General features: G+C 27.7%; 1 protein-coding gene across 1 annotated transcript in view; it reads right to left on the bottom strand.

Annotated features, from left to right (window-relative positions):
- LOC129961904 (uncharacterized) overlaps window positions 1-15823 on the bottom strand; it is a 28041-nt gene extending 12218 nt beyond the window's left edge. The window contains exons 1-5 of the mRNA XM_056075531.1: window positions 15367-15823; window positions 13372-13612; window positions 6810-6993; window positions 2940-3409; window positions 192-420 (exon numbers count right to left, since the gene is read on the bottom strand). Coding sequence (XP_055931506.1) covers window positions 192-420; window positions 2940-3409; window positions 6810-6993; window positions 13372-13612; window positions 15367-15551 — 1309 coding nt within the window. The 5' untranslated portion in view covers window positions 15552-15823. The remainder of the gene's footprint in view (window positions 1-191; window positions 421-2939; window positions 3410-6809; window positions 6994-13371; window positions 13613-15366) is intronic.
- Window positions 15824-18452: the final 2629 nt, after the last annotated feature.

Here is an 18452-nt window from a genome sequence, read left to right as displayed (position 1 = left end):
ACAAGAATATGCTTAATAATGTTACTGTTAGCATCTTAAAAAAAGAATTACTCATTTCAAGATACCTAACATAGCATATGCAACTTCCAGGAACAATACATATTCACTCTGAATATTCTGATAAAAGCAAATATACAGCATTCATTTTAAGGTAATTTTAATAATAGTGATAATAATAAAATGATATATACCTGCCTTATCACAACAAATATTTGGTTTGATATCAGTTTCTTCTGTTATTGCATTTGCATTGAAGCAAATATTAGGTTTAATGTCAACTTCTTCTGTTATTGTGCCATTTCCACAAGAAAATGCCTCGGTTATTACTGGCATCATAGAATTATCTTCTGTTAGATTAGGTGTCTTTTCAATAGAACCTTGAATGGGTTCCTCGTCATAACCATCATTTAAAGGTTCCGTCTAAATTAAAAATTTTACTTTAAAATAATCTTCCAAAATAAACTGAAATAATTAATTATGTAAATACAAAAGAATTTTGATAATATATAAGAATAGGATAAAATGAGAACAGCTTCTTAGATAAATGATCACTCAATATTAAATAACACTGAATTTGAAAAGAATCAGTAGAAATGCACACATTAAACTGTAAATGCCCATCTTAATTTGAAGTTTTCAGTAAATTTCTTTTAAATTATATTTTTTAAAAATGCCAAAATTAAGAAAACTGTAAAAAAAAAATGAAATGTCAAAGAAGGGGAAAAAAAAAAAAAATTAGATGATATCAACACAAAGATTTTTTTTAAAATTTTTTATACATAAATATTAAAATATTTGGATCAAAATACAAAGATAAATTTTGAATTCCTTGATTTACCTCAAAAACAAATAAAAGTAAAAAACAAAAAACTTATACTTCAAAATCAGGCTAATGGAAGGTATAATCCAATGAAAAATTGATTAAGAGTTTTGGATTCTTAGACAAAAAATCAAAAACGATAGAATGTGTTTGATTTAGCCATGAAAAATATATATATATAACAGTTCTATAAATAGTGCGATGAGTATTAATGGATTAAGATAACACACTTCATCCTTGCATAAACAAAATACACATTATGTTGAAGTCTAAAATGCACAATTACATTCAGTCTTAAATCTACCAAAATAATTTAGTTTGAATCCTATAAATATTTAAAACAAAAATTCATAGATTTTGCTTAATTTAGTAATTAGTTACAAAAATTGATTATATATAATTAAGGAGCAAATAAATATATAAAATATACTAAGAAAATGTGCAATCATGTATTTTGTTTGCCTTGTATTTTATCTAATAAAGGCAGACATGTAGATGCTTTATGAATTTTAATTTACATTTCTTCCTTACTAGATAAAATTTAAATTGATTATGTCTAAATTTGTAATTTGCTATTGACAAGCATGAAGCTTTCAAACTTCATTCAAAATTAAATGATAAAACAAATCAAAATTTAATTAGAAAATTGGTTTAAGATATTAATTATTTATTGTTAAATGTTTATCTTAATTATAGCAAAATCTCTTCCCATAAGATAATAGTAATCACTGCGGTGCATAACTGTTTAATAACACAGTTGTAAGTTTACTCACATTTTAATTACAGGCTTGTGAATAAATTTGCTTCCAACTTTGCTTCCAAGACAGGATAATACAATCATTTCTTTAAAACACTATAATCTTCCCTCCCAAAGATCAGTATGTTATCTGATGTAGTTCATGGTATGGTATAATAGAATGCATATAAAAATAATATCATTCACTCTTGATATAACTTACAAACTTCAGAATGACTTTTATCCTCTATTTCAGAATCTTTCCGAATGACTGCCATTAATTCATCAATATGTCTACTAGAATCCTCACCTACTCTTAATTTGGCATTTAGTGATTTAGATAATGGTGTGTGTATATCTATCCATGATTAAAACCAATGGTCATCATGCAGTAATCGATTCAATTAAATCTTAGTTACAAATAGTTAAGATTAATAAAAATAATATTAAGAGTTTTCTTTCTCTCTATTTTCCAAATCGAAATCAGCTTATTATAGGTTAAACCTCACATACATGCTCTAAACACTAGAAAATTTTAACATTGTCAAACAGTTAATAAATATGATTTAAATAAGCTAAAATTTGTCTTCATTTTTTTATATTATGGAAACTTTAATACAGCCTACAGAGAATAAGTGAAACATCAAAAATTATAACATCATTAAAAAAGCCCTTCATAAACTCAAATTTTAATAGAAATATCAAATTCTTTTATATTGGAAGCAGAAAAAAGAATAGAAAATCAAAAATTCTCATTTATAACTTAAGCAGATAAAATTCATTGATTCAGAGATTATTCTCATAAAAAAAATAAAGGGCTTACTAACTTTAAAAGTTAGCATTTTAAAGTACAGTGGAACTTCACTTAACAAGCATAATTCTTTCTCAATAAGAATCCACATAAAGAAGGGCATTCCATTCTGAAAAAATACTCAAATTCTAGCTATGTTCTTGCATCAGGTCATCAAGATCATTGCTACCAATCTCTGGCCCAATAATCTTAACCAGAGATAAAAACTTGTCAATTAAGGCTCCATCGACACTTGCTCAAATCCCTCGGAATTCAATTCAACAACACTATCCAGCAAAGACTTTCATGTAGATATAAAACTTATCTTCAAACAAGTGCTCAATACAGACAGAAATAGGCTAGTACAACATGTGATATCACAGTGTGTCCTTGTCAATCTTTCAACAAAACATTACTCATTCAGCGAGTCACTTTTTTACATTTTGCTGTGCTTGTTATGTGAGATGTTCACTAAGCAAGGTTTATTTGCAACAAGCTTTGGTAATTTATTTTTCATAACATGAAAAATAATCCAAACTACATATTTCAAACTGAATAATGAGATGTGTACATCATTAAAATGTTATAATTACCTTTATTGGAATATTCAGAATCTCTGTTGAAGCAGATTCACCAGTTACAGGAGTTTCATCTACAGACATAGGAACACCTAATATTACATCTGATTCATGTCCAGATGAATTTTGTGACTCTTGTGATGTTTCAGTGAGTTGGCCTTTAACAACAACAACAGCAGCAGCAGAATCAATACAAATTGAATAAATTCGGGGCTTAACAAGATCAGATACAATCTCACCAGCAATACCATGTTTTAATTTATAAAGTAAAGGAGCTGTATTGCATGGCATAGCTGCAGCAGAACCAACTGATATAAAAACAAGAGGAAATTTAATGTCTTTATTGTTAGCCTTTGCATCTGATTTAAGGGGAATTTCTGTTTCTGACAGAAGATGCTTAACAGAATACAGAATTTCTCTTTTTGGAACAGCATCTAAAATTTCTTTAAATGTTATTGCCTTAGGTTGAGATTCTTTCAGATCACCTGAAAAAAATATTTGAATATAAGATCATAGATAAAAACATATTTCAAAACTTAAGTAATGTCCATTATATTACAAAATAAATTTTATCAACTAACAAGGTATAAATCATCTAAATTTAAATCAAACTTTAAAGTCTTTTATCATTGCAAATAAAATTAGTGAATAAATTTAAAAAACGAAGTGCCATACCCTTGATGCATCTACATTACAATTTAAAACTGAAAAAAAAGTGTCAAGAAGGAGACAATCCAAAGAGAAAATTATACTAGATTATTATTCAGTAAGAAAATATTATGGAAAATAGATATTGAAATGTAATATAACATAAAATATCACCTTTTTTGCAATTTAATTTAATCTGTAATGACCTTTATTTGAAAATTCACTAAGAGTTAAAACTCTCTATAAAAAAATAGTAGCAAGGTTGGATATAAAAGAGTAACACACATTCAAACTCTCTCAAAAATTACTGTCTAATTCGATATTTTAATAAATAATATAAGCATTTTGATTTTCTTTTTGCATTTTTACCTTTTTTCAGAATGTTTATTTTAATGAAGTTACAAAGATTTTTTTATTTGTAAAATGAAACAATATATTAATGTCTCATTATACAACACTGAAATTTAGGAAATTACTGCCATTTACAAAGCAATTGTAAAGGAAACCTACGGAGAAAAAAAAATGTGTTTCGCTGTTTGAATGTCAATAAAAGAGAAACCAATAGGAATGACACAATAAAATTTAGACATGCAGAATGATAAAATATGATTTTTGAAGCAATGGTCAATGATTTAAAATTATTTTATTGCTCGAGAGCATATATTTCTGTAAATATCAACTATATTTATTCAACTGTCACAAACATTGCTCATGTCAGTTTGCAAAGATCCTATAGAAACTAAATTCAAATGCCACTACAACTTCTTTAATGGGTGGATTAAAACATTACCAATATGGAATTTTCATATTCAACTCAAGAAGACTACGTTGTCTCAGAGTGTTTCTTGACACATCACTTCAATCAAGAATTATCCATCAAAGGAATACAGAGTATCATGTATTCATTCCCATATCTACGTCTAAACTATTAATGAAAATCCTTTCTTAGGATTCAAAAGAATTTGAAAAGGATGTGTCAAAATCTTTTGATAAACTTACATTAACAGACATTTCAGGCTACGTCACTGTTGTATATGAAGAAACCTGGTGCCTCGGATATGTTTTAGATGAAAACGAAGACCTCAATGAAATAAATGTAACTTTTTTTTCATCCATCTCCTATCCAAGAAATGCCGATATTTTGTGGATATATATATATATAGTTAGCGTGTAAAATTACTTAAAATCATTTTAGTTTCATAAATACAAGATTTATAACAAAAACAACATCATTAAAAAATTTTTATATGGCAAAATATAACAGAATCAAGGTCATGGACTGAAAAAGGTATTTGAAATTTTTCTGGAAAACAATCCAAGCATATCAGGCAAACTAAGGAATTAAAACTAAAACTAAATAATTAAAAATCAAGCCTTCTCTATTCAGAGCCATTTTTTTTATATATAATTTATGTGAAAGCTTTTAATTGGTTGTAACAATGAGCACCAATATGTGGTTAAGGCACAAGTCTTGTATTTCTGCTTGTCAGTTGTTTGTTTATTTCTTCTTCTTCTTTTTTTTTTTTTTCAAATGTATTTCTTTAGTTTATTTGCTACTATTTGGCATGCATTTTTACCATGCTTGTAGTAGAATCTATTGTATAAGTTCTCAATATTATTTTACTTAATAAAGATATTTTTTTATAAATTCTTTAATTTTGTTTCCTGAGCCATGTATCCATTGAATTCCACTAAATTTCTTAAATCAATAAAAGATGAAAGTTTTCTTAATGAGTGCATTTGCTGAAAGAATATTATGAAAAAATATATTAATATATAAAAAAAAAAAAAAAATTAAAATTTTATCAAGAGTAACTTCTTCTAAATGCAAACACTTCAACATCCTATGAAAGTTATTTAAAAGTATTCATGGTGAAAATGTATAGAAAATGTACAAAACAAATGCATATAATCTACTGCTTGCTCTACTAGATACAAGAATGAAGTGCCTTACCCTTTGTGGTGCAGCGTTCCACTACATGGAACATCTAACTTCGCTCGCTTCTAAAATCGTTAAATTCAATAATAAATGGGGGGGGGAATATGTTTAAGAATCCCTTTTAACCTTCTTTTTTAATAACAGATGACAATTTAAATCAAACTTATACATAATTTTCAGATATAGCATGCTCTTGAAACCTATTTCTGTCAAAAAAATTTGTTAATTTTTTTTCAAGTAAAAAATAATTACAATGTTATTTTGTTGATTGATTTTATCTTAAACTACTTATTCAACATATTTTTAAATTTTTTGTAGAGAAAGCATATATATAACCATTACATAAAAATAAATTACCAATCAGCTGGAACACAGTGCCGATCATGTTACTCAATGGGATGCCAAGTCGGAAAGAGAACACCCGTGTCTTCATTTCCTGTTCTTTCCTTTTTTAGTAGAAAATGAATTCAATTCAAAGAATAGTATTTGGGAGGGTCAGAATTCTTGGAAATGACCAATCTTTACTATGAGTCTAAAGTTTTGGAATTTTTCTTTTCTTTCCTTTTTTTTTTTTTTTTTTTTTTTTTAATCTGTATCCTTTGCAGTATTTACTTAGAGCTGCACGGAGTTTCCTGCTCTTTATTTTGAGTTTTGCATACGTTTGTTTGATATAATAGTATATAAATTTTTAATTATATATATATATATTATAGCTTTTTTTTATTTTAAATATAACTATAGATTTTTTTCTAAATTAATTATTTTAAAAATTATCTGGAGAGATCAACTAAATTTTTCAGAAATACCAAAAGTACTTCAAAAATTGTTCTTCAATGTCAAATCTCAGAATGCCTTCTTGTGATGCACCTTGGATTGTGCTAAATATGCTACATAGGTATAACATACTCCCTTTTTTTATTCAAATTTAAGAAATTTTACTTATTTTCACACTTTACTGCAAAACTCACTTAATCGCACTTCTACATCTCTAGCGACACAGTGTTCCAGGTGATGGAACACCCCCAAATCAAAACAATAAATACAATCTCCAGGAAATTTAACCTAAATAGTCCTATAGGTCTTAACAGGTTATCTACGATATTTTTTTGTATGAATTTAAAATTTAAAGGGTAGTGTGCCAGAAAGGGACAAAATATTTCAAGCAAAATGATAAGATATTTCATTCTTTTACATATAACTATTTTTGTAGATATATTTATTTTCAGAAATAATTGATATAAAAAATATACAGAAAAAGTATAAATCAAATACATTTAATAAAAAAGCTATTGTTATACCTTCTTTCATTGTAGACCATCTTTTAACCCCTTTCCACTGATTATAAAGGCGTTGAGCCTGTCTAAGAGTGGGTGTATGTTTCGGTTTTGCCGATTTCTTATGTCTGTAACGTACAGCATATTTAGTTTTTGCATCGCTCACAGAAAGACCCATTTGAAAATATTTAAAAAATTCTCTTTTGACCTGCATTGAAAGAAAGAAAAATTTAGGATAAATGTCATAATACCTCATTTAAAAAAATACTTAATACAGAATGCTTAACGTAATCTGAGAATATTTATTTACATAAAATATTTTAATATCATAAACTTTCCTCATTATATAAAAAATGATGGATGGATTTGACCAGCTCTTAATCGTATTGACAAGAATTAAAAAAAAAAAAAAAAAAAAAAAAACTTACAAATTTAGAAAAAATTATCCATGATTCATGGATGGGTCATTATTATGTATCAGCATACACAGATCTTTCTTTGGAGAAGACAAAGGGAAAAAGTGTGGAGGGGGAGGACATTCAATGTTCCATGAATGTGCTTTGTATTATTAATGCAATAAACTGGTAACTTAAAAAAATCAATTAATCAAAAATTAATTATACAAGATGCTTGCTACCTCTAACTAAAAGCATCTTATTTTATCTTTTCACACATTTTAGGATTTAGGCGAATATTATTCAAACTTCAAATGAGATTTTAATGAAAGCCTTCAAAACTCGGTGATTATATTAGAAATATTTTTAAAAATTTACTCAAACTGAAAATTTCTGCTCCACAATACAAATAAAATGCAAACTAAGAATTTGTCATAAAAGATTTAGCATAGTTTTAAATAAAAAGCACAAGGTTTTAAAGGGATGAAAAATATGTGAATTGACTTTCAAAGAAAATTAGGATAATAAATTATATCATATTTTAAAGATTTCAATATAATAATCAACAATACAAACAATTAGAAGAATTACAAAAGTTAAAGAAATCAAAAATAAAAATGATATATAAAGAATGATAAAAGAATTATTAAATCTGATATCTAACATTTTGATACAAATAAATCCTTTATTATTGAAGCATTATTATATAAATTAGAAAAATAAATCTACAGCAAAAAATGCATGTGCTTCATGAAACTTACAAAATAATATAATGAAATAATAAAATAGTAAGAGCATTTTTAGCCACAGGAAAATGATATTTTGAAGTTGAGTTTTTGCATTGCAAGATATAACAATGCAGCAACAGATGTAAACAGAAACTTTCCTTTCCAATTACTAATTTGAAAATTTTACAGAAAAAATTATGCCATTTTTTCTTCCCCACCTCAAAGAGATAAAATTAACCAAATGCTTATTATAAATGTGAAAACTTCAGGACCAATAAAATTTTAAATGCTTGCTCAGATATCAATATCATTATAAAATTCAAATTAGTGGAAGGATTTAAGAATGAAAAAAAAAAAAAAAATGAATGAAATCTTGCATTTATTTTTCAAAACATTTTTTAACTATATTTTTAATCTGGATATTTATAAGAATAAATAGAATCCTTCCAATAATTTCGTTTTCAATTGGATTATTGAAATAAATAAATTGCCCTAAATTGAAAACCATTCACAAGAAATGATTAGATAGTTGTTTTTTTTAACAGCTCACACATGGGGGAAAAAAGCCTTTAACATTTCAATACGTAAGCTAGCAATAGAAATAAGGCAACAAAATTCTTTTGATCTGCATTTTTCATAAAATATGTTATTTGCACTGTTCTGATCTTAATAAGACAGTTTTTAAAAAATCATATATTTTTTTAATTAATAAGATACGCAATGATAAAAATTATTTGAATGAAATTCTAATTGAAGATGGATGTCCTGACAACTGGCAATATCTTCAGCGTTTGAAATTATAAATAAAATATAAGTGCTGTTAGTAGTGGTATTCTATAACTTTTAAAATAATATTAGAGTGACAAGTAGAACTGGGCTTTGAATTAGTGTGCTGAAACAACTGCTTGAGTCAACTCATTCGAATGGTTTTTTTCACAATGAAACAGACAATTAATGTGGCAAGCAGGCATAAAAAAAATTACAGACTTTTCCTTTTTATTAAAAATATTCTTTTAAAATTAAAAGCTAAATGCATTCATTAAGATTGTTCTATTGCAGAATGCCCTACTACACTTAAATAAAAATAACACAAGTCTTTATGTACAAAGTTAAATTCCTAAAAAAGCAATCTAAAAATTGTAAAACTTTCACATGAACATTTTATGTAAGATTCAAATTTCAATTTCAAACAGCTTTAAATATCCATGATCATTTACATTTTTGCTATTGCTAATTGCAAATAAAAGTACTCAGCAAAGTATCAAACAAATTGAACATACTTTACCAACAGCATTAACCTGATCATCTTAGTCAAATTCAAAATCTCTTATTTGAAGTTATGGCTGAAATTGAAAAATACAAGGGGGATATTTCCAGATAAGGCTAAGATATATCAGCTCCAAAATTAAATTTTTGAACTATTTTTAAAATGCCAAAACAAAAATCATGAATTATCTAATATTATGTCGTCAACATTATTTGAATTTTTTGTACACAGATACCAAGTGCCTGATAAGTTTTAAATCAAAAATTGTGATTACTTATTTTAATACAGCATTATAGTCTGTGTATTTTCTGTAGGCAGTTCAAGGTTATATTTTCTACCTCGTTATTGGTTGTCTCCTACCAGTAACACGGTAAAAAATGTGACCTTGAACCGCCTACAGAAAATACACAGACTATAGATGTCTAAAACATAGTCCTCACATCTATTAAAAAAGAAAAAAAATTATATATTTAAGACATGAAAAAGCAAATGATAACTTTACCTAAAATATTTTTACTATTAACTTTAAAAAATGATGTTACTTTCATGCTTATTACTTCTAAACACTATGGTGAAAGCATTAGAAAAAACAAAGCAAGAGAGATGCAAATGAACGAACTTTTATTTACATTTAAACAAATGAATTGGATACAATAAACCATTAAAATATTTTAAATTTAGATTTTAAGTTGCATTGCTAAAGTTTCAATATCAAAAATTATTTAATTCTGCTATACATTAAAAATATCTATATTTTTGTTCTTTGTCTTTTCAACTAGCTTGTTTGCAGACTTCTGCCATGCATCTTCTGCCATCATCATGTACAAATTGTCTCTTTCAATTTCCATGCTCTTTGATTTTAAATCATTAATTAAATCTGCAATGTGTTCCTTTTGCTTACTCTTCTTCCTAATTTTGAGAACACTATTTTTGTTTGTCCATGATGTAATGTCCATGCATGCAATTCAAATTCTTTTGTGAAGAGAAAATTGTCTAATTCATTGTCGTTTTTTTTTTTCTTTTTCCCCCAATTTATTTGAAATTAAATGTGCTGCAGCACATTTTTTTTTTTTTTTTTGCTAAGAGTTTTAAATCACAATATTTTTTGTTAAGGAAAGCCCTCTTTTAATTAAGGTTATATCGGATAGTATGATCAGAAGTTTTAACTATCGCCCACAATTTCTGATGATATTTTTGGTCTCCTAAATATTTTGATAAAAATTTAGCAATTCAATTCTTGGATATTCCGAATTCCTAAAATGAATGGTCTACCCCATATTGAATTTGGCTCAATATCTTATAATCAAACAGCCAGACAGATAGACTTCAACAGAACAGATTTTGCTCAAAATTTGATAGAAATCTACAAATTTGATATGAAGACCATATACCACATTTCATTCATCTAACTCAAAACATTTTTATCTTTGACAAAAGATGGATATTTTTCAAAAAAGTGTTTTTCAACTCAGAGAGGTAAAAAATGTGGAGATTCGTCAAAATCTTTTCAAATTTTTTGATAATTACAATACTTTCTCTATACTATGTATATAAGAAAGTAAAAATGTTGGCATGTCTTATTGTATTTTATCATTTTACGAGTAAAAATGTTTCCAATTACCAGGCATCAAGATCAATAAAATGTTTCTCAAATCCACTTTTTCAATTGAGTCATAAAAATCTCATAAAATATCTTCAATTATGGAGTGGTCCATGAAAATTAAAGGACATGTCAGGTTTAAATCTCTTTTCTTTGTTTACTCATTTTTTTCACACCAAAATTTAATGCTCCGAATTCTTGTTGAGCACTTCATCAAGCAATAAACTATACACATTAAGATCAACCACACATTTAATTAAGACATCCTGAAAGTGCAGAACAATGCAAAAAGCAATTTGTTGGCATAGAAAACTGCTTTCTGACAATTTTGTGAACTGTGAGGATTTTGTCTCAATATATTTTATCAGAAAGATTTCTACAGCACTCTTTTTATGCAACAACAGGAGGACTAATAGTGATTTTACAGAATGAATTGCATTTTCAGTTGTAGATTGATCGATTTTTTGGTCAGTTTTGTAACCAGAGATGTTGCCTAATAGCATAAGTTCAAAATCAATATTTAAATGAGGTGGATTGCTTTCATCAATATTTTTGGGGTTATTTCTCATATCTATCAAGAGAATATTCAACCAGCAAAATAGCACACATTGAAACTTATAAGGATGAAGCTTAGAGTTTTTATTTGAAATTGATTAATTTTATCATTTGCAGATTCATGCTTTTTTTTTTCTTTCAGTTCTTTCCTCCTCTTATTTTCTATAACTGTTATAAAATTAGACTCATTGTGTAGAACTGAAGTTGTATCACAGATTGAAGTGGAATCAAGTCTTGCATTTGGTGTAGTAGATGGGGCTAGCAGTTTTATATTACCTCTGAAGAAGTAGTAATGTAGATCTTTTCTTTTTTTCCCCTTGGTTTCTAGAAGCATAGCTAGAGTCAGATATAAGTGTAGTAGATGCAATTAGTTTCAAAGATTCTATGTAAGAAATTCATTTTGTTGGAATGTTCTCTTTACCAAACCAAGAATTTTTAGAAAAAGTATGCTCACCATTACAGTTAAAACACTTTTCTGTAGCAATATAGCCAATATTCTCCCGACTGGATGCATGCCAACATCCTAGTTTAAGTATGTCTAGATTATTAGCATTTGAAACAGAGTAATAAGTAGGCTTGAAAAGGCAAATATATCCAACTTTTGCATGTTGATGTAATTTGGCAGAGTTAAATGTCAATGTTACTTTATGTTCAGGAGATGATCATTCACCCACATAGAAATATACTGCACCTGGCCACTAATTAATTTTTTACTAATTTCTACAATGGGAACATTTGACAGTTCTCTGCAAGTTATAATTTCTGCTGGATGAGTTCCAAGACTGTATGTGGACTTTCTATAATGAGAATGATAGGCAATGTCTTTAATTCCTCAGCTTGCTTGTTTAAAAGACTCAATTTTGACTAGTAGATTGCCAGAATGAAAGTAGATTTTATATAGCTTATATTTTCAGTAATTACCATTTCAATCACAACCAATTTGTTTGCAGCTTTTCTATGAACAATAAAGAAAGTTGGATTAGGATTTAATGTATTTTGTTGTCCACTAAAGAAAGCAAGTTTTTTCTTAAACACAGAATAATGGTGTAAATTCAAGTCTAATAGCACCACCCATCATGGAGCACAATAAGAAAAAGTAGCCACCTACTGTGGAGATTTTAAGCTTTGGCGCCTACTTTAGAGGTAGCTGGAAGCAATATGCTCAGATTCATCCCAGAATCTATGACTACCTTAACACCAAGGCTAAAAAGGTAACTCCCTTATTTCATCTGAAAAACAGATAAACCCACTCAAGTGACTAGCTACCAATTTGATATATAGGGAACTACAGTTTACTATCCATCTGCTATAAAAAATAATAAATTAAGAAACAAATAAAGTGAAGTACTTTTAACAATTCCATTTTAATAAAAGACAGTTATTAATGTAATTATGCTGGCAATGTGATAACTTGGAATATCTTCATCAGTATATAGGATTATAGATTCTAAATGAAATTATTAAGCTTTTCAAAAAGAAATAAACTTTAACAAAAAAAAAATAATATTTACACTATATATATATATATATATATATATATATATATATATATATATATATATATATATATATATATATATATATATAACCAATCTTAAGTAAGAAAAAGTTTGAAAACGAAACTAAAATGAAAACGAAACAAAACAGTTTCGAAATCGCAACTAAAATTTATAACCTATTTAAACTAAAACCAAAAAAGAACTTCATAGTATTTAGTTCACTTTCATAGTTCAGTCATAGTTCACTTTCTTTGAATCCCTGCTTGAGGGTGACCCTTGAAAAAGTCTTCAGGCCGGATTCTTTTTTTATATTTTTTATAATTTTTTTGGTTTAATTTTTATTTGATTTTTTGTTTTTCCTATTAACTTGATTCTAATACTTTTGTATATATATATATATATATATATATATATATATATATATATAAACTTTACTCTCATCAATACCAGTTAGGATGCCTGAATTTCTAGGCATCAAGTAACAGATATGATATATAGAAAATAACAATAAGTACTATATTAATGGGAACAAAACTTCTTACTTGATCTCTAACTCCTTTAACAATTTTGCAATCAAGTTGTTCTAATGGATGACTATGCTGCCCAGCAATCTCAATGACACATGGTAAAGGAGGATCATAATGCAAATATTCATCATATTTAGAAGAGGAAGGTTCAGGTTTTTTCACATATATATCTATTTTAGCATTGCAATTATCTTCCTGAGTTGTATCTCTCTTCCTCCAAGATCGGTTGCAAAACCATGTTAAATAAAATGCATACCTGCAATTAAAAGATAAGGAAAACTCACAACTTCATTCAGAAGAATGCAGGTTACAAGTGCTTTTACTTGTTCTCCAATTAATAATTTCACAAATAAATATCCTATAGTCTATTACAAAACAGTAACAAATAAATTATAAAATATTCAAAAAAATTAAACCCACTTTCGATTGCAAGGGAAAAAACAAACAAAAAGCAACATTCAGAAACAATCAGAAAGATAAACTAGTGCCATTATTTTGAATTTCATACTTAGTCGCATTGCAATATTATATATAAATACATATATATATTGCCTAAACTAAAACAGGAGATTTATATTGAAAACAAAGTAAATTTTTTTCTTAGAATATATTTTTTAATCTAATTTTTCTTCATTTTTAAAAATGAAATCAATTCAAAGTGCATGAAATATCATTTCCTCAAAAATAAATAATTGTACACCCAAATTAAATTAAGCATACTGTAAACCTTTGTAAATATATTTTACTGCCATTTAGTATAAGAATTTAATATCAATTTCAAGCTTTCCAATAAATGTAATTCATTTTTAAAATAACATAGTTTTCTCAACTAACAATCAAATTCCATTCTGAATGATAAATCATAAGCTGAATTGTTGCAAATCAAATATACATATTAAAATGCTATTTTCCTTCAAACAGACTAAAAAGATAGTAATTACAACACAAAAATTCAATCTATGCATATATTGCTAAATAATATTGTACATACTGTAAACAAAAATATAACTTGAAACTATACTTAATTTTAAAATTTGTTATTTGTGGTTCACACGTCACAAACATTAAAAGAACATGATACATCACTTGACAACAATTTAGTTTTAACATTATTTTTCTTCTCTTGTATTTTAATAAACAAAGAAAAATTAATGAGAGAGGAAACAACAGGGCTCGGTCACCATGCTAGATATTTACTAGAAGCAATTATACAATGATGCATACATTTATTTTGAAAAAGGTAAACTGAATTCAATATGATTTTGTTTTAACACATTTGCAACTTTGGTTATCAGATTATAGCAAACTTAAATTAACACATGAACTATAATACGATACAGTGACTGCCTTATCGATTTCTGAATGGAAGGAGGATTATACAAAATCTCAAACAATGTAACAAATAATTTAGCTTGAATTTATTTTAACTTCATAAAATCAATGTTCATATGGAATATAAAATGAAATATCTTTCTTCAAAACAGAAGAAAATAATTAATAAGACAGAAGGTATAAAATATTTTTTTAAGTTAGACGAGACATACTATATCTCATTTACAAGGTGTATGCAGTATAGAATATAGTTTAAAATAACTAGTTTTTAAATAAACAAAGTACACAAGACTATTTTGTAAACAAATGCAACTAAGAATAATTTGGCATTTTTTATGACTATATTTAGCACATATAAGGAAGATGAATGTCTGATTTATGTACCATTTCGACTATTACAAAATTTCAAAAACAGCAAGACTGTATTTAAATATTTCAGCACTCTTATCTCTAAGAGAAATATTTCTTATGTTTGATTACAGCATTGAAAAGTGTTGCTGTTATTTCAAGTTTAAATAAAAGGTCCGTTTATTTTATTATTATTTTTCATTTGATGATATCAACCGAAATACATACATAGTTTAATTGTGTAAAAGAAAATGTAAGGTTCAAAGTTTTAGATGAATACAAATCTATATATTTTTCAAAGTTTGAGAGCACGTTGTATGTTTCAAGTACCTGGGTGACACTTGTTTCCCGGTTTGAGGTATCCAAATTGTATTAGTTTTTTCAGCAAATAAATCGACAAACTTGTTAGCTTCATCTTCAGAATTTATTATTGATCTCAGATATGCATACTGAGCTCTACTTCTACTCCTATCCATCAGCAAATGAAACTGTTTAATAAACTCTTCCACAGCCATAACTGGTAAAAGAAATCTATGCAATTAGAAAAATGTTAATTCTTATTTTAGCATCCTTCTGTTAAATTCTTTGCATTCATTAATTTTTATTATTCAAACATTGTAATAATATAATTTTCTGCATCATAATAAAATCACAATAACAGGAATATTCACTAAAAATAAATCAACTATTAGCTTTTTGGAAAAGATAGTGAACAATTCATTTTAAATGTTTCATAGACATAGCACTATCCCGAAGCAAGGTATAAAAAGATCCAATCCCAACCAAAACAAACAACTGCCAACTATTGAAAGTGTTGCCATTCTTTTGTATTAAAAAAAGCAAGCTTTTAATCATTTAAAACTAAGATATATCTTTCATCTTTGAATAAAAGGAAAAAAAAAAAAATTAATGGACCTACATACAATGGTGGACTGGCCAGCTTACTCCATGACTTTACGCATAAAACAATGTTTCATCGCTGTAGTAGTGGCTCGACTCGTCTCGTCAGTGATAGATTTCAATGATGTTTGACTCAAATGTTTTCAAGGACAAACTGTCATTAATTTCAGAATGGATAGTGCAGAATATGGAAATCAAAACTAATTATCTACAGAAATTTCTCTTCCGTGCAAATATTAAACTGTCTTACAATCAAATACAAATGTGAATTGGATAAAGATACCCAAAATAAAAATTGTAACCCCAAAGCCTTGTCAGTTTCAACTGAGTTAAAAGGCATTGTGAAAACTTAGGAAATAAGCGTACTATTTATCATTTAAGACTGTCACAAACGTCGTTAAATATTAAAAATTTAACTCTTCATTCTTTTATCAAAAGTATTTGTCAGCATATTCATCAGAAATTCAATGAATGTTGGAAAATGCTACTCCTAACATTTTTCATTTATGAGGAATTTATTAATTTATCTTTGAAAAAGTATTCTTTCATATTTAATTTAGTTATATGCCATATATATGTTTAATGGGAATTCTTTACAATTTGAGTAGTATCTTTGCTTTTGCTTTTGTGTGTGTGTGCTATGCAGATGGATTTTAATAAGACATACTTTAAAACATTATTATTTTTTTTGTACTTGATCTATTTTTACCAGAAAGATTATCGAATAAAAAAAAATTGTGAAAATCTAGTGATTTCAAAAGAATTGCTTTTGAATTTTATTCAATGTTTTATTTATTTCGTGCTTCATAAATTGTACAGAATTTTTCTAATGTACTTTTTTCACAAATTAAAAATATAACAAATAATTTCTACAAATGTAATCTGCTTCGGTTATTTGTCCTAGACAAAACTACACTTGAAATGTAATCAAGTTTAGTTTAGTTATATTAATACCCCGATTTTAAAGCAACATTGGGGCTATTTTGCGACAAACCTCGTAATTTTGAACCGCGGTCAGATGACGAGGACGACACCTGAGCTGGCACGTCCCTCTCCACATCAGTGGGAGGACATTTGGCCTTTTGGCGATATGTGAATGCGCGAGGATAGAACCTGGGACCTTGTGGTTAGCAGTCCAGTAACTAAACCATTATACCAAAACGATCGCTTGGGTAGAAGAGTTGTTAACTGGCTTATATGCTATTCACCACAGCCTCGACCGACTTAACGTGCACCAGACCCACTTACACGACGGTTCTTCGGTGGAATTGGATCTCGAACCTGAAACTCTCCGGTTCCGATTTTCTCCCTCCTTGTTCAGTACTTTGCTACCAACGTGCCACGTTGGCGAGCTCCTTTTCAAGGGTTGTTCCCTTTTGTAACTGAGCGGGTCATGATCCGCCAGAACTGGATGTGAACTCCGAACGCGATGCTATACCGTTGGTAGCGGGGTGATTTCAAGCCCCTTCTCATAGTCAAATAAACCGCATTTTATAGCTACACCGCAATTCTTAGCATCATTTTCATTAGTTACACTGCAATTATTAGTTCATTTCTCATTCTAATTTGTAAAGCCATCAACGGCCTCTACACTTCTCTTTACTTCGTATTAAAAAGAAAGAAAAAATACCTTAATCTAAAGTAACATTGATTCATGCTTTGTTTTTTTATCTATTTAAACAATTTTCTTTAAAAAAAATTCCTGTTAGATAATCCTTTTGCCAGATTGAGATCGCCCCTCCCCCCAATGTGGAAATCATGTATTCCGAAATCTTTCGATTATTGCTCGTATTTTAAAAACTGTTTGATGGAAGATAATGTAACTTGCAACAATGATATTTTAAGACTTGGTAATTCGATTGGCATTAAACTTTTTTGTGATTTTTTAAATTAAAAAACTTTTAATTTGTGGTTGTTATTTAAAAAAAAAATGAGCTTGAATAAGTCTAAATATGGAAATGATCTCGTACATGAACAAATATTTCATACACTTGAAAGAAATATATTTCTGCAGCGATAAGTTTTTAACAGTTTCATTGCTCAGCAATTAGTTTCGAATATAGAGTAGTGAGCGGATGCTTTTTTGACTGATTGTACTACGAGAAAAATAAGCTAGAACTTCTTGATCACATAACGGAGATACAAAGCTCAAGTTTTAACTTAAAAGATCATACAACTGTTGTGAATTAAAGTCAGAATGAGTATCCGTGCATTATTCTTATTAGAACAATGCATCTTGATAAATTAATTGGCAGCAGATCATACAAAAAAACCCAGACATGACATGAAATTGTACTATCATTAAAAGAACTATGGAAACCCTTGAATAATCTTAATATACAGGGTGTTTATAAAGTCCCGGACCCATTTTGATGTTTAATAACTCGTAAAATAATAAAGATATAAACAAACTTATGGCATTTATTGATGAAATAACTCATATATTTTCCTTTTCAGGTTTGAATATTTTTACTTTTGTAAATATCGTCTGCACATGTGGTTAATTTCAGATAATT

The sequence above is a fragment of the Argiope bruennichi genome, chromosome 2 (genome assembly GCF_947563725.1).
Source record: "Argiope bruennichi chromosome 2, qqArgBrue1.1, whole genome shotgun sequence".
Taxonomy (NCBI): domain Eukaryota; kingdom Metazoa; phylum Arthropoda; class Arachnida; order Araneae; family Araneidae; genus Argiope; species Argiope bruennichi.
Note: the sequence above shows the minus strand (reverse complement) of the source record. Positions and strands in the feature narration are given on the sequence as shown.